The 26,238-nt window shown below is 41.1% G+C and overlaps 1 protein-coding gene across 3 annotated transcripts; it reads left to right on the plus strand.

Annotated features, from left to right (window-relative positions):
- Nucleotides 1-2,519: 2,519 nt before the first annotated feature.
- On the plus strand, nucleotides 2,520-21,560 carry LOC127692497 (zinc finger protein 431-like). 3 transcript variants are annotated; one of them, XM_052192886.1, is made up of 4 exons: nucleotides 2,520-2,669; nucleotides 18,164-18,290; nucleotides 18,483-18,543; nucleotides 20,126-21,560. In XM_052192886.1, exons 2-4 carry the CDS (start codon nucleotides 18,257-18,259, stop codon nucleotides 21,480-21,482), a joined length of 1,452 nt encoding a protein of 483 aa, XP_052048846.1. In that variant the 5' UTR covers nucleotides 2,520-2,669; nucleotides 18,164-18,256; the 3' UTR covers nucleotides 21,483-21,560. The 3 variants fall into 3 exon arrangements, with proteins under 3 accessions (XP_052048846.1, XP_052048845.1, XP_052048847.1); XM_052192885.1 differs by lacking the exon at nucleotides 2,520-2,669 and adding an exon at nucleotides 6,290-6,460; XM_052192887.1 differs by lacking the exon at nucleotides 2,520-2,669 and adding an exon at nucleotides 7,672-8,070.
- Nucleotides 21,561-26,238: the final 4,678 nt, after the last annotated feature.

Raw genomic sequence — 26,238 nt, forward strand, 5'->3', positions numbered from 1 at the left:
GACACCCTTGGAGCCCTTCTTGAAGGATGTTAAGGAGGAGAAGAAAATGTATGGATATTATACTGAAAGAAGGAAGGCTTTGAGATACAGGGGGCGGGGCTTAGTGTTTAAGACACTGGGCTCAGCCATCAATTCCATTGGAATGAAACTCACTGGGTCCCATTTTCAAATTCATCTCAGTGTCTTGACTGGTGCAGACAGAGAACATTGGTTTGTTTGGTTGGTTTACCTTTAAGACCTAGTCAGACTCTGGAGCTGAGAACTTGATAGATGGTCCAGGCTGGCCTCAGAATCATAGATTTGTTTAAGTCCCTCTAGTGAGCAGTGAGAGAAAACCCATGGGCCACTATGCCCAGCTCAGAGAAATAGTTTTGAGACAAGTATCTTTCTTCTAAATCTTTGAAATGAAAACCATCATCACTATGTTAGGCAGGGTTCTCTAGAGAAGCAGAACTTAGAGAGTGAATCTCTACATACAGAAAGGGGATTTATTTGAATGATTTACGAACTGTGGTCCCATCATCCAATAGAGGTATTGTTATGAACTGAAAGTTCAGGACTCCAGAATCCACTCAGTCCACAAGGCTGGAGGTCTCAACTGGTCTTTGGTAGAGATGCTGGGATCCCGCTGAAGGGATGGACTTGCTAACAAGGTGAGAGCAAGCAGGCAAAGAGCCAAAGCTCCTTCTTCCATGTCTTTCTATAGGTTTAGAGAAAAAGGTGTGGCCCAGATTAGATTCAATCTAAGTTAATTTAGCCTGATTGAATGTCCCCAGGCAAGGTTCCCATTAAAGGTGGCTGCCTGCCTGCTTGCCTTCCTGCCTGGAGATCCAGATCACCTGTGACCTGATTGATCATGATCTCCTCATGTCACATTAAGCACCACACCTATAAGCTTTTTGAAGTTAGACCAGACCTCTACTTGGGATACTCTGCTAGGATCACTTCCTTTTTTCCTGCTTTCAACAAGATCGCAATTACCTCTTAAATGACCCAAGTCAAATGAGCTCTTTCCCATTACAGTTGGAGTCACAGGCTGCCAGTGGTTAAGCAGAGTTGTGCCCACCACCACTTCCTGAATGGTTTAGTCTCTAAATTTTCTATGAGATTTAACTTCTCTGCCCTTGTATATGAAAACCCCAAATGCCAGTTTCCTCCTCTCCCAACAGCCATGACACTATACAGTCCTTGCTAGTAAACACATGGTCCGAGACCCTGAGATGTAGAATATTTGCTGGCTTCCACTGAGGATGGAGAAACTAAATGTAACTAAAACAGTTACATTGTGGAACTGGATTCTAGGCCAGCTTTAACTCCACTCTCGTTGGTGACAATATTTGTAGGCCACACTAGTAAATGTTTTGAAGAGGCAAATACCATGACCTTTGGCCTTCACTCTTGAGCACAGCCCCACAGAGACCCAAACAGTGTAATCGATATTCTGTCACCACTGTTAAGGTTCTTTCTCAGTTCCAGCCCCACACTTACCTGGCAATGGCCATGTAGATCTGACCCATATCAAAGGGGCTGCTTGTCTCTCTCTCTCTCTCTCTCTCTCTCTCTCTCTCTCTCTCTCTCTCTCTCTCTCTCTCTCTCTCTCTCTCTCTCATCCTCATGTTCTCTTGCCCTCCTGGGCTCTTCAATTCCCATTTCCCATCCCCCATCTCTCCACAAGCTCATTGCCAGCTTCTTCTCTCTGCCTCTCTGCCTTTCTCTGCCTCTTGACTCCCTGTTAGCTCCCCTCCCCATGTCCCAAATAAACTCTCTTCTCTACTATACCATCCTGTGTGTGCTCCCTCCAGGAGAAGGGTTGCCTCTGCATGGGTCCACTGAGGTACCCCCTTACCCACTCAGGCCCAGAGAACATAATCTTATACTACTTTCTACTTTGATGATTACAACAACCACAAAAACCAGGCTCAACCAAGACTTACTACTTTATTACCCTAAAATATTTGTTTTGTTTTGTTTTGTTTTGTTTTTCCCTGCACACATTTCTCTTTTAGTATGGCAAAGGTGAGAATGCTACCTTCAACACAACAGCAACAATTAAAATTTAAATATATTGTGTAAATGTGTTTTTATCATGGAATACCTTGGTTTCTGCATCTATGGTAATTGAGAGTTTTGTTGGGTATAGGAGTCTGGGCTGGTGTTTCCTTAAGGTTTGTTTGACATCTGCCCAGGCTCTTCTGGCTTTCATAGTCTCTGGTGAGAAGTCTGGTGTAATTCTTATAGTTCTGCCTTTATATGTTACTTGACCTTTTTCCCTTACTGCTTTTAATATTCTTTCTTTGATTAGTGCATTTGGTGTTTTAATTATTATGTGACAGGAGAAATTTCTTTTCTGCTTGTACTGGCTGGTTTGTACGTCAACTTGACACAGGCTGGAGTTACCACTGAGAAAGGAGCTTCAGTTGGGGAAGTGCCTCCATGAGATCCAGCTGTGGGGCATTTTCTCAATTAGTGATCAAGTGGGGAGGGCCCCTTGTGGGTGGTTCCACCTTTGGGCTAGTGCTCTTGGGTTCTATAAGAGAGCAGACTGAGCAAGCCAGGGGAAGCAAGCCAGTAAGAAACATCTCTCCATGGCCTCTGCGTCAGCTCCTGCTTCCTAACCTGCTTGAGTTCCAGTCCTGACTTCCTTTTGTGATGAACAACAATGCAGAAGCGTAAGCTGACTAAACCCTTTCGTCCCCAACTTGCTTCTTGGTCATGATGTTGTGCAGGAATAGAAACCCTGATTAAGACACTGCTCCAATCTATTTGGAGTTCTGTAGGCTTCTTGTATGCTCATGGGCATTTCTTTCTTTAGGTTAGGGAGGTTTTCTTCTATAATTTTGTTGAAGACATTTACTGGCCCTTTAAGTTGGAAATCTTTGCTGTCTTCTATATGTATTATCCTTAGGTTTAGTCTTCTCTTTTTTCCTGGATTTCCTGCGTGTTTTGGGTTACAAAATTTTGCATTTTGTATTTTCTTTGACTGTTGTGTCAATGCTTTCTATGGTATCTTCTGCATCTGAGATTCTCTCTTCTGTCTCTTGTATTCTGTTGTCAATGCTTAGATCCGTGACTCCTGACTTCTTTCCTAGGTTTTCTATGTCCAGGGTTGTTTCCTTTTTTAATGTCTTTATTGTTTCTATCTCCATTTTTAGATCCTGGATGGTTTTGTTCAATTTCTTCACCTGTTTGGTTGTACTTTTCTGTAATTCTTTAAAGGCCTGTTTACCTGTGCTCTCCTGTATTTCTTTAAGGGAGTTATTTATGTCCTTCTTGAAGCCCTCTATCAGCATCATGAGCTGTGATTTTAAATCCAAATCTTGATTTTCCATTGTTTTGGGGTATCCAGTACTTGCTGTTGTGGGAGAACTGGGTTCAGATGGTGCCATGTTGCCTTGATTTCTGTTCACCATCTGGTTATCTCTGGTGTTATTTGATACTGCTGTCTCTGGCTAGTGCGTGTCCCTCCTGTGGGCCTGCAAGCCTATCTCAGCATTCCTGGGTAACCAGTTCTCCCCTGGCACAGAGTGTTGTGGCACTGCCCAGCTCCTGGATGCAGGAGGAGCCCGGATGGAACTGGTCCCAGCTGTTCTGGCTCTCTGGTGTTCCTTGCACACCTGGCTGTACTCGCCCACTCAGTTGCCAGAGGAAAAATGATTGCCTCACCTCTAAACCCAGGAGTCAAATCACTCCCTGCAGAGCAGTTCTCCCCAGGCAGGATCAGTTCACAGATGACTGTGGTGGTGCCTAGCTCCTGGGTGCAGATGGGGTGCTGGCAGATGCTTTCCTAGCTGTTCTGGCACTCCAGTGTTCCCTTGCTCCTGGCTGTACCTGCCCGCTCAGTCACCTGCAAGGAGCACTTTGAGCTACCAACACTTCCTGTTTTATGTTAAGGTAACTTGATAACTTGGTAGGAAGTTAACTGCTTTGTTTTTTTATTGTTAACCTTGCAGTGTGGTGAAGGAGTTCTATTTGAGTAAGTGGTTTATTAACACATCCATCTGTTTTGCTGGATTTTTGTTGTTGTTTTGGTAATTTTTGTTTTTCATATTATTTCTGTTCTTTTTTAAAAGTTCTTAATTTGTGACATTGAGACACGTGCGGAGACATGTGCCATAGCACATGTGTGAAGATCAGGGGACAAGTTGGAGGAGTGGCTTCTCTCCTGGATATACACCTCAGGCCCTCAGACTTGGTTTCAAGTGCCTTTACTCCCTCAGATGACTAGTTGGATTCTGTTACAGCACGCCCCTCTAATCTACTAATTCAGTTACAGTAGGTGTTCTACTTCAAGGCATGGTCTGGTTAAACTCGACAAATATTTTGTCAGCACGCTCTGTAGTCACACCAGGCTTTATATTTGTAATGCTTCTACCTCCCCCTTTGATGTGGGAGGATTCCAGGACTAGACAACCAATCTCAGGACTGAATTCAGGTGTAAAATTAGCAAATAGAGTCTACCTTTTAAAAGAAAAAAGTAATTTAGCTAAAAATATTTGTGATGGTTTGTATATGCTAGGTGCAGAGAGTGGAACTATTAGAAGGCAGATCCTGTTGGAGTACATGTGGCCTTCTTAAGTTGGCGTGTCACTGTGGGTGTGGGCTTTCATCCTAGTTCTCTGGAAGACAGTCTTCTGCTGGCAACCTTCAGATGAAAATGTAGAACTCTCAGGTCCTTCTGTACCATGCCTGCCTAGATGCTACCATGTTCTGGCCTTGATAAGGGCCTGAATTTCTGAAATTGTAAGCCAGCCCCCCAATTAAATGGTGTCTTTATAAGAAGAGTTCTTGGTCATGGTGTTTGTGCACAGCAACAAAAACCATAACTAAGTCTTTTAGCTATTTTTTTTTTAAATCAACTTTTGGTGTCACTAATGGTCTATTATTCCCTATTATGTAGATTTCATCTCCAGTCTCTAGTCTTCCTTTCTCAGCCCTATCTTTCCATGCATTGATTCCTTTGTTTCTGTTTTCATATGTGCTTAGGTTGGAGGTGGGCCTTTGGGGAGCTAAGCCTTTCCCAGGCCTATCTCAGGCCTATCTCAGGCTAGATGTCCTGATGAAAGCACCAAGGGAACATTACTCTGCGACCTCTCCAAGGGCAAACTTGGGAAGGTCTGGTCTGGTGCTTGAGGGAGCATCTTGAAAGAGTCAAGGGAACCATCGTCTTCAGTTATCAGTCTCATGGCCAGTGTGTGCTCACTCTGAGGTACCCTTTGTCCTTCAAGCCAACATTGCTAAATTGTTTCTGCTGATTGTCTCTTTCTCCACCTATAGTGTATCAGAGCTGCATATCATCTTATTAAACTTGCTTAGCATGAGCCAAAACATTATGCGAGTCATACTGATTCCAAACGTTCTATTTTTGTCTTCTCATCCCAGGTTCTCATCCTGGTCACCTCCCCTTGGAACCACAATGGTTGGTGTTTGGACCAAACTTGTTTGTTTGTTTGTTTGTTTGTTTGTTTGTTTTTGGAGGCAGGATATCCCACCCTGGCTGTCCTGGAACTACTCTTTACACCAGGCTTAAACTTTGATGCCCTGACTCCACCTCCCTAGTGAGCACTGGCATGATGAGCCAGGGAACACACTAAAGGCTGGGACTGTGATAGTGTTTTGGCTACCAATGTCTATTGGGGGCCCTCTCAGCTGTGAGGCAGGTGGATCGCTCCACTCGAGGTTTAGTGATCTGCGAATGCTAGAGACCTTGTGCCTACATTAAGGGGCAGTGCCTACTGAGTGCAGTGGAGCAGGGACGACTTTGCAGTCTGGCTGTTAGGAAACAATGTAGTGAGGGGATGTAGCTTTGGCAGATGGAGCTCAAGTGTGTCCCTGAGAAATTACGCCATGCATCTGGTGTACAAAAGCTTTATTGGGGTAGAGGGGAGGAGTGAGGTCCTGGGGAAGAGATAGAGGCAGACATGCGGACAAGCGGACGGGCAGACAGACAGAGAGCAGAGCAATGAAGGCAGAGTCCAGCAGGGAAGGAGAGAATGGAGATGGGGAGGGGAGGAGAGGAGGGAGCGAGAGAGATTGTATCAGGTGTGGCAGGTGGTCCTTTTATCTGGCAGAACACATCTCGCTCACCAAGGGCACCTGGCGCCAACAAGCGATGGCAGCCGATGACGACACAAGCCTCTGCTAGGTCCCTGAGAGCAGGCTTGTGGAAGCGCCTGTGCGACAACAGGCGCACGTTCTGAGGCAATGCCAGTCTCTCCGGGTCTGGGACAGTTCTGTGCCTGAGGGGAGGCCGGGCTGGGAACCACTGTGCCATCTCTAGGGAGCTGTCACTCATACCTAGCCAGCCAATGAGAGCCTTCAGACAGAGCTGTTAGTCAGAATGAGGCGGGCACATCCGGTCCCCTATACTGAAGGCTAGGCTGTGTCTAATCCGGAGTCCTGGAATGTGACCCTCTGCCGGGAGCTGCGAGGAGAGCGGGGCGAGCTCGGTGTCCACGCCATGGTGAGCGGGGCCGCCGTCCCTACGCGGGAGGAGCCGCGGGAGCCTGTGTGGGGTTCGTCCCTGGGTGCGGGAACCGGCGGCCACAACCGCCGCCCAGCGTGACTCGGCGTGGTCACCCGAGGTCCCTGCACCTCCCCAGCGGAAGCGCGAAGTCTGACTGCCTTCAAGCCCCCGGCTGCGCCTGCGCAGATTAGGGGGCGGGGCCCGGGAGTGACGCGGTCCCTGTTGTGACGTCACCGCGCCCTCAGCTGCTTTTGCTGTGCCTGGGAAGGCAGATGTGCTGACTCGCAGAGCCCCAGTCTCTCTAGTGTGGTCTAGAAGTTCTGCACTCGACGTTCAGGTGTAGGATCCGTGCGCAGTCCATTCTGTGCAGGGGCAAAGTCCGTGTTCTTAACACACTGGCCTGTGGATGCCTTGGTGGTCCAGTCACGTGTTAGTAAGGCCAGACTCAGTGCGTTTCCTGGTCTCATGCATCAACATTTACTCTATTTTATTTGTGTAGTTTTCTTCTTTCTGAGTTTGCTCTCATATTCTGTTGAACTCTATTCTTTCCCAGAAAGTACTGTGCAGGCAGGTTTTTCCGGTTCCTGAGAGAGCTGGGCCGGGAGGGAAACAAGGGATAATACCATGCATTCAGAGAAGAGATCGATACTGAAACCTGAGTTTGGAGGCCTCCAACTGTTTAATATCCTAGACAAGGTTGGGAAGATTACATTAAGCAAGCCTGTGTCCCAGCCAGAGGAGTTAGTGTAGAGGAGTAAAGCCATGTAAAAAGAAAGCTTTGTTCCTTTTCGTTAAACCAAACCTGCCTTGTTATTAAGAAAAGACCTGTTCTGTCCCATGGTAAGAAGTCTGCCTGCCTCTTCTGCTCTCTGCAGCTTCTTTTTTTCTCTTTACCTCTGCGTTCTGCACACTGCTCTCATAGGTTTTTATATTGCCTATAGTTTCTAAGTTATTCCACTCTGCATTCTTCTATTCTTGCTCTCTCTTCCTGCTCTGATGTCATAATAATGCTCTTACTCTCAATGCATGTATGATTTGACTTTTGCCCCACAGTGCTTCAGGGTTGCCTTGGTCCAATTTTTCCTTCTTTGCAAAGGAAATGTGTATTCTGAGCCCTTGCATGTTGAGAAGTTATAATTTGTGTTTATTTTGATTTATATAATTTCTATATTTTGATTTTATAAGATGTCAAAGTTAAGAGATTGCCCTTAGTATCCAAAGGAACTTTAGACATTCAACAGTGTTGGGACTGTGATATAATATGGAGATCTTTGAAGTTAGGATAAATATGTTTTGAAATCATTGGTAGAATGGGAGCCTGTGGCAATCTGAATATGCTTGGCCCATGGGAAGTGGCACTATTGGGAGGTTTGAGCCTAATCAAAAGAGGTGTAGCCTTGTTAGAGTAAATATATGACTAAGAGGGTAGGTTTTATGATCAGCTACTGCTTAAGCTTTACCCAGTGTAGAGAGCCTTTTCCTGGCTGCCTGTGGAAGAAAGTCTCCAATTGGATCAAGATTTAGAGCTCTCAGTTCCTCGAGCGCCCTCTGTACCTACAGGCCACCATCTTTCTGCCATAATGATAATGGACTGAATCTCTGAAACTGTAAGTCAGCCCCAGTTAAATGTTTCCTTTTATACAAATTGCTTTGGTCATGGTATCTCTTCACAGCAATAAAACCCTAATTAAAATAGAAGTTGGTAGCAGGAACTAGGGTATTACTGTGATAGGCCTAACGATGCTTTTGCTGAATGAATTCCAGTTTTGTATCTTTGGATTTATAAAGCTGTGGAATACTACTTTAAGTGGAGCTTAATGAGCCATCCTAGTAAAAATATGGACAACATCAGTGCCGAGGGTGAATTGAATCCTGGGGGTCTGCCGGGCTCAAGAGCTATCAAAGCGGAAGAACTTTCATATTGCCTAGAAATTGTTCTTGTGATATTTTGGTGAAGAAAATGGCTTCTTTTTGCCCTTGTCTGAAGAATCTGCCTGAGGCTAAGGTAAAGAGAGTCAGATTAAATACATTGACAAAGGAAGTTTCAAAAAAGCCTAGTTTAGACTTTGTCCTGTGACTCACTCTTGTAAGGAACATTTCAACAAGAGCAGAAAGCTTAGAAAGGATACAAACTATATGGTTGCAAGATAAAAGGGAAACCACAAAGTGAAATGGAGCTAAATCCTGTGTTTAAGAATATTAAATAGAGGCCGGGCAGTGGTGGCACACGCCTGTAATCCCAGCACTCTGAGAAGCAGAAGCAGGCGAGTTTCTGAGTTCGAGGCCAGCCTGGTCTACAGAGTGAGTTCCAGGACAGCCAGGGCTATACAGAGAAACCCTGTCTCGAAAAAAACAAATCAAAAAAACAAAACAAAACCAAAAAAAAAAAAAAAAGAATATTAAATGGAAAGTAGTTTTAGCTATCCTGGGGTTTTTGTTATTACAGATGAATATGAGAATTGCTCTTTCTAACTCTATGAAGAATTGAGTTGGGATTTTGATGGAGATTGTGTTGAATCTGTATATTGCTTTTGGCAATATGGCTAATTTTACTATATTAATCCTACCAATCCAAGAGCATGGAAGACTTTTCTATCTACTGAAGTCTTCTTCAATTTCTTTCTTCAAAGACTTGAAGTTCTTGTCATATGGATCTTATACTCGTTTGATTAGAATCACACCAAGATACTTTATATTGTTTGTGGCTATTGAGAAGGGTGTCATTTCCCTAATTTCTTTCTCTGCCTTTTTATCCTTTGAGTATAGGAAGGCTACTGATTTGCTTGAGTTAATTTTATATCCAGCCATTTTGCTGAAGTTGTTGATCAGCTGTAGGAGTTCTCTGGTGGGGTTTTGTGGGTCGCTTAGATATACTAGCATATCATCTGCAAATAGTGATAATTTGACTTCCTCCTTTCCAATTTGTATCCCTTTGACCTCCTTATGTTGTCTAATTGCTCTAGCTAGAACTTCAAGTATTATATTGAATAAGTATGGAGAAGAAGGGCAGCCTTGTCTAGTCCCTGATTTTAGTGGGATTGCTTCAAGTTTCTCTCAATTTAGTTTGATGTTGATTGCTGGTTTGCTGTATATTGCTTTTATTATGTTTAGGTATGGGCCTTGATTTCCTGTTCTTTCCAAGACCTTTAACATGAAAGGATGCTGAATGTTGTCAAATGCTTTTTCAGCATCTAATGAAATGACCATGTGGTTTTTTTCTTTGAGTTTGTTTATGTAGTGGATTACATCGATGGATTTCCATATATTGAACCATCCCTGCATCCCTGGAACTTGATCATGGTGGATGATCGTTTTGATGTGTTCTTGAATTCAGTTGGCAAGAATTTTATTGAGTATTTTTGCATCGATATTCATAAGGGAAATTGGTCTAAAGTTCTCTTTCTTTGTTGGATCTTTGTGTGGTTTTGGTATCAGTGAACTTGTGGCTTCGTAGAAGGAGTTGGGTAGTGTTCCTTCTGTGTCTATTTTGTGGAATAGTTTGAAGAGTATTGGTGTTAGGTCTTCTTTGAAGGTCTGATAGAATTCTGCACTAAAACCATCTGGTCCTTTGCTTTTTTTAGTTGGGAGACTGTTGCCGCCCGTGGCCACATGCGAACTGGATTACCTGGAAGAGAATTCTGGGGGTGATGGGGAGGGGGCGAAAGAGAAACTGAGTCAAGGCGACAGTGCCGGTCAAGACTGACTTTAATATTATTATGCCAAGATATATAGTCTTAGGGGAATAACCCAGCCCCCCAGAAGGTGGTCACATCAAAAGGCAGGCCGAGAACTCCTTGGCTCCAATTCTCAGCAGGTCGCCTGCTTCCAGTCTGGCGGGGTCTCTGCTGCCTCCCAGGTGAGATTGCCTTGAGGCCTTTTTGATAGTCAAGGTGAAAGCGCCTTATTGTTCCAAGGAAAAAGGCCGGAGGTAACACCATCGGACGAGTGGGGGCTGCCAGCCAGCTCAATGTTGTGGGGGAAGGGACAGGAGACTTTCTATGACCCCCTTCTATTTCTTTAGGGGTTATGGGACCATTTAAATGGTCTATCTGATCCTGATTAAACTTTGGTCATTGGTATCTGTATAGGAAATTGTCCATTTTCTCCAGATTTTCCAGTTGTGTTGAGTATAGGCTTTTGTAGTAGGATCTGATGATTTTTTGAATTCCCTCAGTTTCTGTTGTTATTTCTCCCTTTTCATTTCTGATTTTGTTAATTTGTATACTGTCTCTGTGCCCTCTGGTTAGTCTGGCTAAAGGTTTATCTGTCTTGTTGATTTTCTCTTTGTTGATTCTTTGTGTTGTTCTTTTTGTTTCAATTTGGTTGATTTCAGCCCTGAGTTTGATGATTTCCTGCCTTCTACTCCTCTTGGGTATATTAGCTTCTTTCTGTTCTAAAGCTTTCAAGTTTGCTGTTAAGCTGCTAGTGTATGCTCTCTCCAGCCTCTTTTTGGAGGCACTCAGAGGTATGAGTTTTCCTCTTAGCACTGCTTTCATTGTGTCCCATAAATTTGAGTATGTTGTGTCTTCATTTTCATTAAATTCTAAAAAGTCTTTGATTTCTTTATTTCTTCCTTGACCAAGGTATCATTGAGTAGAGCATTGTTCAGCTTCCATGTGTATGTGGGCTTTCTGTTGTTTTTGTTCCTATTGAAGACTACTTTTACTCCATAGTGATCTGATAGGAGGCATGGAATTAGTTCATTCTTCTTATATCTGTTGAGGTCTGTTTTGTGACCAATTATATGGTCAGTTTTGGAGAAGGTACCATGAGGTGCTGAGAAAAAGGTATATTATTTTGATTTAGGATGAAATGTTCTATAGATATCTATTAAATCCATTAGGTCCAAAACTTTTGATGACTTTTAGTTGAAAGTCTATTTTATTGGATATTAGAATGGCTTCTCCAGCTTTTTTCCTGGGGCCATTTCCTTGGAAAACTATTTTCCAGCCTTTTACTCTGAGGTAGTGTTTGTCTTTGAAACTGACATGCATTTCCTGTATGCAGCAAAATGTTGGGTCTTGTTTACATATCCAGTCTGTTAGTCTATGCCTTTTTATTTGGGAACTGAGTCCATTGATGTTAAAAGATATTAAGGAATAGTGATTGTTGCTTCCTGCTATTTTTGATGTAATTCTTATGTTTGTGTGGTTATCTTCTTTTGGGTTTGTTGAAAGAAGATTAATTTCTTGCTTCTCCTAGTGTGTAGTTTTTCTCCTTTTGTTGGTGTTTTCCATTCATCCTTTGAAGGGCTGGATTTGTGGAAAGATACTGTTTGAATTTGTTTTTGTCATGGGATATCTTGGTTTCTCCATTTATGGTAATTGAGAGATTTGCTGGATATAGCAGTCAGGGTTGGCATTTGTGTTCCCTTAGGGTCTGCATGACATCTACCCAGGCTCTTCTGGCTTTCATAGTCTCTGGTGAAAAATCCTGTGTAATTCTGATAGGTCTAACTTTATATGTTACTTGACCTTTTTCCCTTACTGCTTTTAATATTCTTTCTTTGTTTAGTACATTTGCCATTTTAATTATTATGTGACGGGAGGAATTTCTTTTCTAGTCAAATCTATTTGGAGTTCTGTAGGCTTCTTGTATGTTCATGGGCATCTCTTTCTTTAGGTTAGAGAAGTTTTCTTCTATAATCTTGTTGAAGACATTTACTGGCCCTTTAAGTTGGAAATCTTCACTCTCTTCTATACCTATAATTTTTAGGTTTAGTCTTCTCATTTTGTCCTGGATTTCCTGGATGTTTTGGGTCAGGAGCTTTTTGCATTTTACATTTTCTTTGACTGGTATCTTCTGCATCTGAGATTCTTTCTTCTATCTCCTGTAATCTGTTGTTGATGCTTGGATCCATGACTCCTGACTTCTTTCCTAGGTTTTCTATGTCCCAAGTTGTCTCCCTTTGTGATTTCATTATTGTTTCTACCTCCTTCTTTAGATCCTGGATGGCTTTGTTCAATTCTTTCACCTGTTTTGTTGTGTTTTCCTTTAGTTCTTCAAGGGCTTCTACCTGTTTACTTGTGTTCTCCTGAATTTCTTTAAGGGAGTTATTTATTTCCTTTTTGAAACCCTCCATAAAGCCCTCCATCAGCATCATGACCTGTGATTTTAAATCCAAATCTTGCTTTCCTGGTGTGTTGGGGTATCCAGGACTTGCTGTTGCGGGAGAATTGGGTTCAGATGGTGCCATATCGCCTTGATTTCTGTTAGCCACATACCTATGTTTGCCTTTTGCCATCTGGTTATCTCTGGTGTTAGTTGGTCCTGCTGTCACTGACTGGTGCTTGCCCCTCCTGTTTGCCGGTAAGCCTATCTCAGCAACCCTGGGTGACCTGCTTTCACCTGGCACAGATTGCTGTGGTGCTGCCGAACTCCTGGATGCAGGTGGAGTCCTGGCAGGGGTGTGTTCCAAGCAATCCTCTACTCTGGTGATCCCTGTCTACCAGTCTGCCCCTCCCCACTGCCACAAGAGCAATGATGGTTGTGGCCTCGCCTCTGAATGTGGGATTCCCTCTAATCATGGGACTCCCTGCAGGTCAGATGCTCCCTGGCAGGATAGGTGCCCAGATGACTGTGGGGCTGCCCAGCTCCTAGGTGCAGGTGGGGCCCTGGCAGGCTGTGTCCTGAGCGATCAATTCTCAAATTCATCTGGAATAACAAAAATCCCAGGATAGCTAAAACTATCCTCAAGAGTAAAAGAACTTCTGGGGGAATCAGTATTCCAGACCTCAAGCAGTACTACAGATCAATAGTGTTAAAAACTGCACGGTATTGGTACAGTTATAGGTAGGTAGATCAACGGAATAGAATTAAAGACTCAGAAATGAACCCACACAGTTATGGTCACTTGATCTTTGGCCAAGGAGCTAAAAGCACCCAGTGGGAAAAAAAGATAGCCTTTTCAACAAATGATGCTAGTTCAACTGGAGGTCAGCTTGCAGAAGAATACAAATTGATCCATTCTTATCTCCTTGTTCTAAGATCAAGTACAAGTGGATCAAGGATCTCCACATAAAACCAGACACACTAAAACTAATAAAAAAGAAACTGGGGAAGACCCTTGAGGAAATGGGCACAGGGGAAAATTTCCTCAACAGAACACCAATTGCTTATGCTCTAAGATCAAGAATTGACAAATGGGACCTCATAAAACTACAAAGTTTCTATAAGGCAAAGGGCATTGTCAAAAGGACAAAATGGCAACCAACAAAATGGGAAAAGATCTTTACCAACACTACATCCAACAGAGGGCTTATATCCAAGATATACAAAGAACTCAAGAAGGTAGATTCCAGAGAGCCAAATATTGCCCTTAAAAAATGGAGTACAGAGTTAAACAAAGAATTTTCACCTGAGGAATATAAAATGGCTGAGAAGCACCTAAAGAAATGTTCAACATCCTTAGACATCAGGGAAATGCAAATCAGAACAACCCTGAGATTTGGCCTCACACTTAGTCAGAATGGCTAAGATCAAAAACTCAGGAGAAAACAGGTGCTGGCCAGGATGTGGAGAAAGAGGAACACTCCTCCACTGCTGGTGGGGTTACAAGCTGGTACTACCACTCTGGAAGTCAGTCTGGTGGTTCCTCAGAAAACTGGGCATGATACTTCCAGAGGACTCTGCTATACCGCTCCTGGGCATATACCCAGAGGATTCCCCAGCAGGTAATAAGGACACATGCTCTACTATGTTCATAGCAGCCCTGTTTATAATAGCCAGAAGCGGGAAAGAACCCAGATGTCCCTCAACAGAGGAATGGATATAGAAAATGTGATATATATTCACAATGGAGTACTACTCAGCCATTAGAAACAATGAATTCGTGAAATTCTTAGACAAATGGATGGAACTGAAGAACATCATCCTAAGTGAGGTAACCCCATCTCAAAAGAACACTCATGGTATACACTCACTGATAAACGGATATTAGCCTAGAATCTTGGAATACCCAAGACACAATTCACATATCAAATGATGCCAAGTCACTTCTCAGTGTCAGTGACTGGCAGGCATGTTACAGCAACAATAAAAAGGCAGGTGTGTAACAAAATGGCTACAGCTATTCTGGGTGTTGGTAGCGTTGGTGATCAGACCATTACAGTTTTCATTTGGATATAAGGAGATATAATTGTGTGTCAAATTGACAAAGGATGGATTGTGATGGCTATTCTTGGGTGTCAACTTGACTATATCAGGAATGAACTACAATCCAGAACTTAGGAAGATCTCTTCCTGAAAATCATTTCATAGACCTGGGTGACCTGGAAATCATAGAGATTCACTTGTCTGCTTCCTGAGGCCTGGAAAAAAGGGAGCATCACCATGCTAATCTTTTTCATTGGTTTTTGAAATTCCTGCCCTGGTGGGGTTTTCTTCCTTGTCAGTTCTGGAAGAGCATTGGCAGAGGGTAAGACTTTATCTTGCAAGATATTTAGGGTTGCTGAAAGATATTAAAATATTTACTTATCTAAGTCTAAGTTACTTTACTACTGTAGCTGGCCTGTCTTCTGAATTCCTCTGAGGCCAGAAACTACAATCTCTGACACTTAGCACTTCATTCATCCTAAAACAGTAGGAGATTAAGTAAAGGAATTGCTAGAGCCTTTTCCCTTTTGTCCAGATGCCTCTTGCTTGTCAGGCAAGGAGGAAATTTGGAGCAATAAGCTTCTATTGGGCCAGGAGAAGAGAATAATGTTCACAGAAGGAAAAACTTTTACATAAGCAAATACGCATTAACTCACATAAATTCATATTCAGATTTATGCATGTGCATTTGTAGATTTCCATTCAAACCAGTCAGGCCTAGCTTGCATGCATTCTCATGATTACATACACACACACACACACACACACATCCACACTTACATATGCATTTCGAACAAAAGACCAAGCACCAGTGCAGAAAGAACTTACTCATTCTGGATGAAAAATGAGCTCCAATATTTATTGCATAGAGAAAGAAAAAGCTTCTACCTTTTATTGCTGAATGAATTAAAGCCAAGTCTGTAAGAAGAAATCCTTGTTCCTTTTAATAAAACCAAGCCTGCCTTGTTATTAAGAAAAGACCTGTTCTGTCCATGGTAAGGAGAAGCTTCTTCTGCTCTCTCTACAGCTTCTTTTTTCCTCTTTCCTTCTGCATTCTGCACACTGCTCTCTTAGTTTGTTTTTTATGTTACATATAGTTTCTAAGTTATTCCACTCTGCATTCTCCTTCTAATCTTGCTCTCTCCTCCTGCTCAGATGTCACAATAATGTTCTTACTCACAATGCCTTTTCTCCCAATGCCATCCTTATACTTCTAAGTTCTTGAGTTCAGTTCTGTCTAAAAGGAGTCCTGTCTCAAAACAATTCTTCTCAGCTCAGTTCCCCAGTTCTTCTCTTTTGTCCTCAGCACTTATACATCGTTTTAGAATACATGATCACATGGTAAAAAGTTCATCACAAGTTCACACATAAAATTCAAATCATTTACAACAGTGAATGTTTAAATGCTCATTCATTAGGTGTAATTATCTGACTAAACATTCATCACCTGTCATAGTTCCACAGGTTCATTGAAAGTTAAAAGCTATACTAAGTTATTAGTGAAGTTTTATATAAATAAACACAGTCAATATTTTATCTTCTGTCCTAACACCTATAATAAATCATTAGTTCCCTTTTTTGGACCTTTGGTTAATTGTTTTACAACCTCTTGGAATATGCTCTAAGTAATAGAAAGTCTGGTTACTATCTAGAAGCAATTAACTGGTGACATATGGGAGACTGACAGAGTTCTCATTGCAGTTTTGACTATCAGAAAGGGATCTAGTTCCATTCATTTGCCTAAGAATTTCATGAATTCATTGTTTTTAGTAGCTGAGTCCATTGTATAAATGTACCCCATTTTCAGTATCCATTCCTCTGTTGAGGGACATCTGGGTTCTTTACAAGTTTTAGCTATTCTAAATAAGGATGCTATGAACATAGTGGAGCATGTATCCTTATTGCATGCTGGAGAATACTCTGGGCATATGCCCAGGAGTGGTATAGCAGGCTCCTCCGGTAGTATTATGCCCAATTTTCTGAGGAACCACCAAACTGATTTCCAAACTGGTTGTACAAGCTTGCAATCCCAAATTCTTAGGCAAACGGATGGAACTAGAAAATATTCTGAGTGAGGTAACCCAATCACAAAAGAACACACATGGTGTGCACTCACTGATAAGTGGTTATTAGCCCAGAAGCTTGGAATACCCAAGATACAATTCACAGACCAAATGAAGCTCAAGAAGAAGGAAGAACAAAGTATGGATACTCTGGTCCTTATTTGAAGGGGAAACAAAATACCCACAGGAGGAGATACAGAGACAAAGTGTGGAGCAGAGACCGAGGGAAAGACCATCCAGAGACTGACCCACCTAGGGATCCATCCCATATAGTTACCAAACCCAGACACTATTGTAGATGCCTCCTGTCAGCAAACATGTCCTGCTTGCTGACAGGAGCCTGATACAGCTGTCACCTGGGAGGCTCTGCCAGTGCATGACAAATACAGAGGGGGACACTCTCAGCCAACCATTGAACTGAGCACGGGGTCCCCAATTGGAGGAGATAAAGGGCCCAAGGAGCTGAAGGGGTTTGCAATGCCATTGGGGGAACAACAATACGAACCACCCAATACTCCCAGGGATTAAACGACCAACCAAAGAGTACACATGGAGGGACCCATGGCTCCAGATGCATATGTAGCAGAGGATGGCCTTGTTGGACATCAAAGGGAGGAGAGGCCCTTGGTTCTGAGAAGGCTACATGCCCCAGTATAGGGGAATGCCAGGACCCAGAAGCAGGAGTAGGTAAATTGGTGAGCAAGGGGAGGAGGGATGGGTTAGGGGGTTTTCTGGTTGGGGGGAACAGGAAAGGGGATGACATTTGAAATATAAATAAATAATATATCTAATTAAAAAAAGAATAGGATCTAATAGCAGTCCCACTATAAAAGAGCTTAATAAATACTGATATAATTTTAGGAAATCTTATAGGGTCATCATTAAGAATCAAGAAATCATCGATTTGTCTATATTGCATCACAACACGTCAGTACATCTTTATTGATCTGCAGAGATATTCTCAAAAGGAATGGGCTAATACCTAGTGATGGTAATATATATGTTTTATAATATCAGGGAAAGTGTAGTAATAGCAGGAATCTTTCTTAAAATTATTTTCTCCTGGGTCTTGCTTATCGGAATTTCATCATAGAGGTTAATCTAAGGCAGTCATCTCAGGAAGATAACCTGCTACTTATCCTGTGATGGCTCCTGACAGGTAATTTTGATATAGTTTTGCTGATATAGCCTTAATCATGCTGTTCTGTTGCATGTTTCTTTTTATAAATTAATAGGCCTCTCTTCCTCAATACCATATCTTATTAAGTTTGCACAAAAATGAGAGGTGTGATTCTCCTTTTCTGTTTCCTTCTAAAATGAGTTGGTGATTACATTTGAAATTCTGTGACATGAAACTAATATGTCAAGCACACAGAATTATGTAAATATATTTTCAGTGAAGTATACATTTACCATGTGCAAAATGATACATTTACAGTACCTTTCAATCTCTACCATTTCTATTTTATATGTATGTATAGTTTACATACTTACATATGTACCATATATATATACATACACACATGTATATGTTGTAATTTAGGATGCATTAACCTATGAAGATGTGCATGTAAACTTCTCTCAGGAAGAATGGGTTTTGCTGGATCCTTCTCAGAAGAGTCTCTACAAAGATGTGATGCTGGAGACCTACTGGAACCTTACTTGTATAGGTAATTATGTGCATTTTCCTTTACTTTTTAACTTAAGGGAAAACTTTTTTAGCCATGGTGTTTTTCTGTGATTTTAATTATGAAAGAGATAGACTGTGTATAAATCAGCCATTGTTAAGGCTCACTGAATATAATTTAAGTTTTACATAATTTCCAGTAATATATCATATATTTTCTTGTACTGTATTTTAGGCTACAAATGGGAAGCCCATGATATTGAAGAATATTGTCAAAGTTCAAGAAGACATGGAAGGTAATTACCATGTGTAAAATGATACATAGGCGCTTCTGAAGAAATTTTAATGTTCCCTGAAGTTTTAATGAAAAAAAAGCACAGCTTTGTGAGGAGTATTAAATTCTCACATCACCATATACTTCAGTATCAGGTAGTTAATCAGTATTTGCAAAGTATTCCTTTAAGAAACAAGAAAAGAAAACAAGGCCTTAATAGATGTCACAGATTTAATCATAGCCATGTGAGAACCATATTATTGAAGTGTCTGTTCACTCAGTTTTACATAGAAAAACCATACACATTGATTTGTGATTAATGTATGTCTGTCTGTAAATGAATTATTCTTAATATAAATGTTAGCAGTAAATTAATATGGCAGCTATATTTCTTTACTTTTTATGAGTTCCCAGTAATCACACAGATAAACCAGTATTTTAAAATGCACATCAATAACTGACCAATTAAATGATCTACTTTCACTTTCTATGCTAATCTTGCTACCTCCCAGACCTATTCAATGATACTTGTATATTATCTTGCTCTTTGGAATCCTTCATGGTTCCAAATCCTCCTTCTTCCTCCATGGTCTGAATCTCCCTCTCTGCCTTTTTCCTTCTTCTGGTTGATGGATGTGCTACCCTATTCTCTATTCTGCCCAGCCATTGGGTGATCAGCATTTATAGACAAGGCAGAGAATAAATTCTAAGAACTGTTTATACAAACTTGAGACAGGAGATTCTTAGTATAAGCATTACAATGCTGTGTCTGGATTGTCCAGATTGAAACAAGATGTAGGGTAGAGAAATCAGCATTTGAATAACACAAAGGAAAATTTAACACAGTGTATAGAAACATTATGCCTAGATATGTCTAAAACCTGTTATGAGCAAACTGCCCATAGTGAAGCTAATACTATTCATATACTTCTAGTGATGTACCATAGTATAATGAGAGGGGCAGTTTGTGAGAGTCAAGGTATTGTGTAGCATTAGTTGATTGATCTCTTCTAGTCTCCCTGGTGGTGGTGTGTGCATTTCTTGCTGCCCTCCCCAGTGATCTGTATTCTTAAGTGAAAGACACACAGGTAATATTTTATTTTAATACACCTTAAACAACTCAATGGTTGGGCCACTCCCAAATTTCTATGTCCCTAATGCCTCCCTACAATATTCCTGAGTTATTACTTACTAAAACCCAGATTCCATCTTTGCTACCCCAGACCCAGGCTAACATCTGTCCTCAGCTCCAATCACTAACTTGTACATGTTAACAGTCTCTCTGTCTCTCTGTCCTACACTTCTCAGGACCTTCTCCTTCCCCAGAATGGGAGCTTTTTTCTGCTTCTGTCTCCCTGCCCAGCTATTGGCCACAGGCAACTTTATTTACCAACCAAAACCAACTGGGGTCAGGGACCATCAGTATCATACATGCAGATGTGCAAATTCCTATGTAATTTCGGGAACCCAATTAACATAATACAAGCAAATCCCAACAGTGTTGTGGTGGAGAAACTTGAATCCATGAACTACATGTCTGTGAGAAACAAAAGGTTAAAGTGTATGCATATGAAATCTTTTATTTTTCATTCTTCCTTTAATAGGTATATCAGCTGTCCCTCTGGATATGGAAAGAAGCAGTGTACCAATCTCTTTCCTGAAACAATTAGAAAATATGTAGATATTCCTTTTGTGAGAAGAGAAGGTGAATGTGATACAAGTTTACAAGTACTTGGTTTTCCCCCTTCAGTGGAAAAACATCAAAATATTGACATTGGAGGAAAGCCCTGTGAGTACAAGGAAAGTGGAGAATCTTCTGTCTGTCCTGGTTCACTTTGCACATGTAGTGTGGCTCACACTATAGGAAAATGTTATGAATGCAATCAGTGTGGTAAATCTCTGAATTCCTCCAGTTCTCTTCAGAGATGTGACCAAACTCATATGGGAAAAGGAAGTGATAACTGTGAACTAAGTAGTAACAGCTTAACCCATCACAGGCATCCTCAAATACAGAAGACAACCTATAATGAAAAGGACCTCTATGAGTGGAATCAATGTGGTAAATCCTCTTTAAAATTACACCAAAGAACTCACTTGGAAATGAAATACTCCAAATGTAATCAAGGAGATAAAGCCTTTGCATTTCTGAGTCATCATTATGTAGGTAGAACTAATACTACAGAAAAAAATTATGAATATAACCAATGGGGTAAAGCTCTTCCATATCCCAGTTATCTTCAAGTACATGAAAGAATTCATATTGGAAAGAATCCTTATGAATGTAATCAATGTGGGAAAGCCTTTGCATATAAAAGTCATTTTCACAAGCATGAAAGAACTCATACTGGAGAGAAACCCTATAAATGTAATCAATGTGGTAAAGCCTTTTCATCTAACAGTAATCTTCAAAGGCATAAAAGAATTCATACTGGAGAAAAACCCTATGAATGTAATCAGTGTGGTAAAGCCTTTGCATATCGCAATAGTCTTAACATTCATGAAAGAAATCATACTGGAGAGAAACCTTATAAATGTTATCAGTGTAGTAAAGACTTTGTAAGTAACAGTAATCTTCAAATACACATAAGAATTCATACTGGAGAGAAACCCTATGAATGCTATGAATGTGGTAAACATTTTTCATCTAACAGTCATCTTCAAATGCATGAAAGACTTCATACTGGAGAGAAACCCTATAAATGTAATCAATGTGGGAAAACCTTTGCATATAGCAGTAGTTTTCACATGCATGAAAGAACTCATACTGGAGAGAAACCTTATGAATGTAATCAGTGTGGTAAGGCCTTTGCATACTGCTGTCATCTTCAAAGGCATGAAAGGTGTCATACTAGAGAGAAACCTTATGTATGTAATCAGTGTGGTAATGCCTTTGCATATCTCAGTAGTCTTCACAAGCATGAAAGAAATCATACCAGAGAGAAATTCTTTGAGTGTAATTAATGTGGCAAAGCCTTTGCATGTCTCAGGACTCTTCAAAAGCATGAAAGAATTCATACTGACAAAAAAAAAAAAAATCCCCAAGGAAACTAATAAATGAGGAATAATCTTGGGTACCACATTCATTTTCCCCACTGTGCTCTCTCACTCGTGTATAAGAATAATAGAACCAGGCTGGGGCAGACTCTTGCAGTGTCTGCCACAGTGAAGACACCATCTCCTGATACATCCCAAAGAACCCACTGTACTCGCAGCATTTGGTCCCTCCACAGGAGTGCAGAGAGGCATGGGAGCACAGGTAAGATTACCCACGCTGCTCAGAGGAACCTGTCTGGAATCGTCAGTCGGGAGGTTTCTGTCTCTGACTGGGACCATCCTCTGCCACAGTGTCCTCTGCTCCACATATCTAGGTGGAGCAGAGAGTAGCTAACCTCCCAGGTCTGTGGAGAGGCCTAAGAGCGCAGAGCTGATCCTGTGCCACAGTGCTATATAAACAAACAGGAGAGCTGGTCTCCCAGGACTGCCTACTTACCTGTATGCACAGAACGAGAATCCCAGGAGTACAGATACACAGGCTTGCAGGACAGATAAGCCACAGTCAGAGACAGCAACACCAGCTAACACCAGAGATAACCAGATAACAAAAGGCAAACACAAGAACATCACCAACAGACACCAAGGCAACAATGCACCATCTGGACCAAGTTCTCCTGGATACCCCAACACACTGGAAAAGCAAGAGCTGGATTTAAAATCACATCTCATGATGCTGATAGACTTCAAGAAGGACATAAATAACTCCCTTAAAGAAATACAGGAGAACATGGATCAACAGGTAGAAGCTCTTAAAGAGGAAACACAAAAAAAATCCCTTAAAGAACTTCGGGGAAAACATGAACAAGTAAAGGTGTGCCCTCCCCCTGCAGCCTTGCTAGCCACAATCTCCCCAACCTAGGGTGGAGTGCTTGGACCAAGGTGAAGTCCATTGTTCTTCCATATCTACAATTTCCTGAATTAAGCAGGCAACCTGCAGAGCAGTGGAGCCAACACCTGCTGAGAAACTGAACTGGTTTTGCAAACTAGTTTCCAGCCTTTGGGGGAAGAGCCCCCCACCTTTATATTTGGAGACCCCCCCCCCCCATTAAACATTAAGCCTTGATCAGAAAACCTTTTGTCTTGGCTCCTTATTTCTCTTGCAGGTCCATTCTACTTCATCCCCAGCTTTCCTTCCAGGTGACCTTGGTTCCCTTAGACACAAGTGGCTACAGATTGGTAGCACTTGGAAATGGAGAGGCAAACTGAGAGATGCTGTCTGGTATGGAGCTCCACGGGAACTAAAAAAGTTATGTATCCAGCACGGTAATTAATTTTAGCGTTATAAATGTCATCTTTTGAAGGCTGTTGTTTGCAGGGGTGCAAAAGAGATACAGGCTAGACTGAATGAATCATCATAGGCCTGATGCTGAGATCAGCTAAGGTGTGACAGGGAATTGGGATGGCAAATTTTATTAGGCAAATTGTCCATAGTCTAGAACTGCATCAGGTGAGAGGAATAGGGCATAAAATAAAATAAAATGATTAAATAACAATAAACAACAAACAAATTTTAGAAACAGAGATGAAAAATGGGTTTCAGAACTCTCCTAGTGACAAGGGGAAATCTAGAGCCGTCCTGTTTCCTCTATGGACCCTACTACAGATATTCTCAGTACTGTACAACAAGTGCTCTTCCTCATGCATTGTTTGTCATTGGTGCACCAATTTGTCCTCGTGTCAATTTGTGCCTGTCCTTGTTTCGTTGTTTGAATGACTGATGTTCTATATTTCATGTTGAAAGAAAAAAATGGTAAAAAAAAAATGTTATATGCTGGCAGTCCATCTCTTGATCCAGTCTCAGTTTACACAGCGGAGGCTGATTTAAACTGCCCTGAATTCAGCTAGGAGTCAAGCACAGCTGGAGAAAAAGGTGCTTTTAAAAGGGTTAGCAGCTTCTCAAGTTCTAGGGCAAGTAGGCTTGTCCCTTCCCCCACAGCATTGAGCTGGACTTCTCAGCCCCCACCCTTCCGCTGGTGTTACCCAGCGTATTCAAGCTGCGGCGTACCTGGCCAGCAGCCTCCACCCCTCCCCTGGTGTTATCTCCAGCCCTTGTTCAGTTGAGAACAATACAGCCACTTTCACCTTGACAACCAAGGCTGCCTCAGGGCAGTCTTACCTGGAGACCAGCAGAGACCTGCGTGACTGGAAGCAGGCAACCCGCTGAGAAGAAGAACCAAGGAATTCGTGGCCATTGGGGGGGGGGGGGGGGGGGGGCAGGGTTGTTTTCTAAAGACTATATATATTGGCTAAATAATAGTAAAGTCAGTCTCGATCGGCAAAATTTCTGACTCATTTCTCTTTGTCACCTTCCCGTTTATCCCCAGAATTCTCTTCTAGGTCTCCAGTTCACATGTGGCCGCGGGCGGCTACATAGGCTGATGGTTATTTCTCCTAGAAAAATCTCTGCAATTGTGATTATTGGGTCCAAAGTGCTTTTTCTCTTGAAATTACAGCTAGAAAAAGAAAAATTTTTATTTGGTTTAAATTTATAAGATTAATGTAGTCACTTCGTTTTTGTTTCTGATTGGTCTTTAAGGTATAAATATGTTTTGCATGTCTTGACTATAGAGTATTGGCTTATAAGTTATTGGGCATGATTAAAAATTATAACAGTGGTAACAAAAAAAAGTTAGTTTAAAACTGGCAACTCAGGGTTGAAGTCATCTTAAACAACAACATGTGGCATGAGCCAACCCAGGAAAAACAGGCCTCTAAGGATACTTGTAAATTGGCATAATATTTTATGTAATTCTTATCCTAGAAATTAGACTTAAAGAGGATAAGATTTAAAACAATGTCTCTTTAATGAGGTATTTTAGGTTGCACTGTCATGTATTCCAACATAAGAACTGGCAGACAAACTTTGTAATGTAAAAGTAATGTATTTGCCATTGATTTTAAAGAGACTAGATTGTTTAAAATTGAGTTTTGCCTTCCAAAGTTGTAGTTATGCACTAATATTGCAAGAGAAACTTAAGAATTATGATTAGCAACTGCCAGTGTACCACTGACTGCAGTTTACAGTCTGAACGAAGACTCATGATTCTTAACTCACCCATATTTTGTAGTTAAGATGATTTCAAGAGTGATAAAAGTTCAAAACAGCTAGTAGAATTTTTACGGAAACCCTCAAACACAGGTTCCTTTGGTTATTAGACCCTCATACAATGGGGTCAGGCTGCAGGCTGCTGCCCCTGCAGGACAGGTGGGCTTTGGACCTGGCCTTGGGCAATAGGCTCAGATTCAGAAAATATTTACATTTGAGTTCATGCAAAGATTAGAGCTGCCTCAGTGGACGCTTGTGAGGCACTGCCTTTGTCTTGAAAACCCTACCTAGGAAGATTCAGGCCAAAACAGCATTATTGACAGATTTATCCAGGTGTGGCTCAAAATAAAGTTCAAACTTAAGACCTATAAAAGGGTAATAAGGCTATGTAGAACTTATGAGGCATTAAAATCTGGCCTGCCTACTCCATACAAAATTACTATGGATTCAGAATGTTGTTTTTTGCTTTGCATCCTAATAATTGTAAAGGCGTTTGCTTCTAATGAACTAATTGTAAAGAACTAATAAAGCAATCTCATTGTAAGATTTTTCCTCAAGGAATGGCTAATAGCCTTACCTTATGTGAGAAAAAAATGTCCTGTCTCTGCTTCAATACAAGAAGCTAGGATTTTAAATCTTTCCATGTATATTATTCATAGAATTTTATTACAGGCTTTTGCTCTTAACAATGGACTTTAAAATTTTTGGAGTAGTTGTTGCTCCAGAAAAGATTCAAAGGTAAAAATCAATTATATCCTAAGTGAATTGACACAGAAAAGTCAAAGAAAAGATAATTTACTTCCTCTAAATGATTTTCAAAGTTGTTAGGATATATTAATTGGCTAAGACATTACTTTAAGCTTACCAGAGGAGGACTTAAACCTCTGATATTCACAAGCTGGATGCAAATTAACTAGTGAAAGACAAATAACTTTACAGATAGTAGAAAAGGCTACTGTAATCAGTTGTTTATGTTATGTGTTCACAGTAATTCCTTGGAAAAGGGAGCATTAATATAGAATCACCCTTTTTCATCTCCAAGTAAAGTTTTAACATCCTACTATAAACCTGTTGGTATGTTAATAAAGTATTGTAGGATAGAATCATGAAAGTATTTTGAAAAGAATGTCGTAAGAACCTGATGAAACATTTGTTTCTTGTTTCAAACAGCAATCAAATTGGTCATTGTAGAGTATTAATAGTTGGTCTATTGCATGGCAAGCCTTTTAGGCAAAAATTGATAATTGTTATCCAAAAGATAAGTTGTTAAAATTTGCTTCCTTGCATGCTTTTGTATTTCCCATAGATTTATGCATGCATCCCATAAAGAATGTGTCTACTATATTTATAAACAGCTCTTCTATGGGAGATGAGCTCATGTAATTGGATCACATGCTTATTCTTTTTAGTTTCCCCTGCTTCAGCACAGATAATGGAATTGGATGCTGTAGCTGCTGTTTTTAAAATATTTAAAAAAAATAATCAAACTTTTAATTTGTATACTAATAGCCAATATATATAGCTCATGGCTTACAATTGCTTAAAATTGTTCCTTTTTAGATACTGCTAATTCCTAAATTTTGCAATTATTTATGAAAATACAACTGAAGTTAAGAA

This window comes from Apodemus sylvaticus, chromosome 9, assembly GCF_947179515.1.
Source record: "Apodemus sylvaticus chromosome 9, mApoSyl1.1, whole genome shotgun sequence".
NCBI lineage: Eukaryota > Metazoa > Chordata > Mammalia > Rodentia > Muridae > Apodemus > Apodemus sylvaticus.

What these genes read in the sequence shown, in the direction of transcription:
- LOC127692497 (XM_052192885.1), top strand. An exon ending in CTGGAACCTTACTTGTATAG is followed by an intron (nt 18,291 to 18,482) that starts GTAATTATGTGC and finishes ACTGTATTTTAG; the next exon opens with GCTACAAATGGGAAGCCCAT. An exon ending in AGTTCAAGAAGACATGGAAG is followed by an intron (nt 18,544 to 20,125) that starts GTAATTACCATG and finishes TTCCTTTAATAG; the next exon opens with GTATATCAGCTGTCCCTCTG.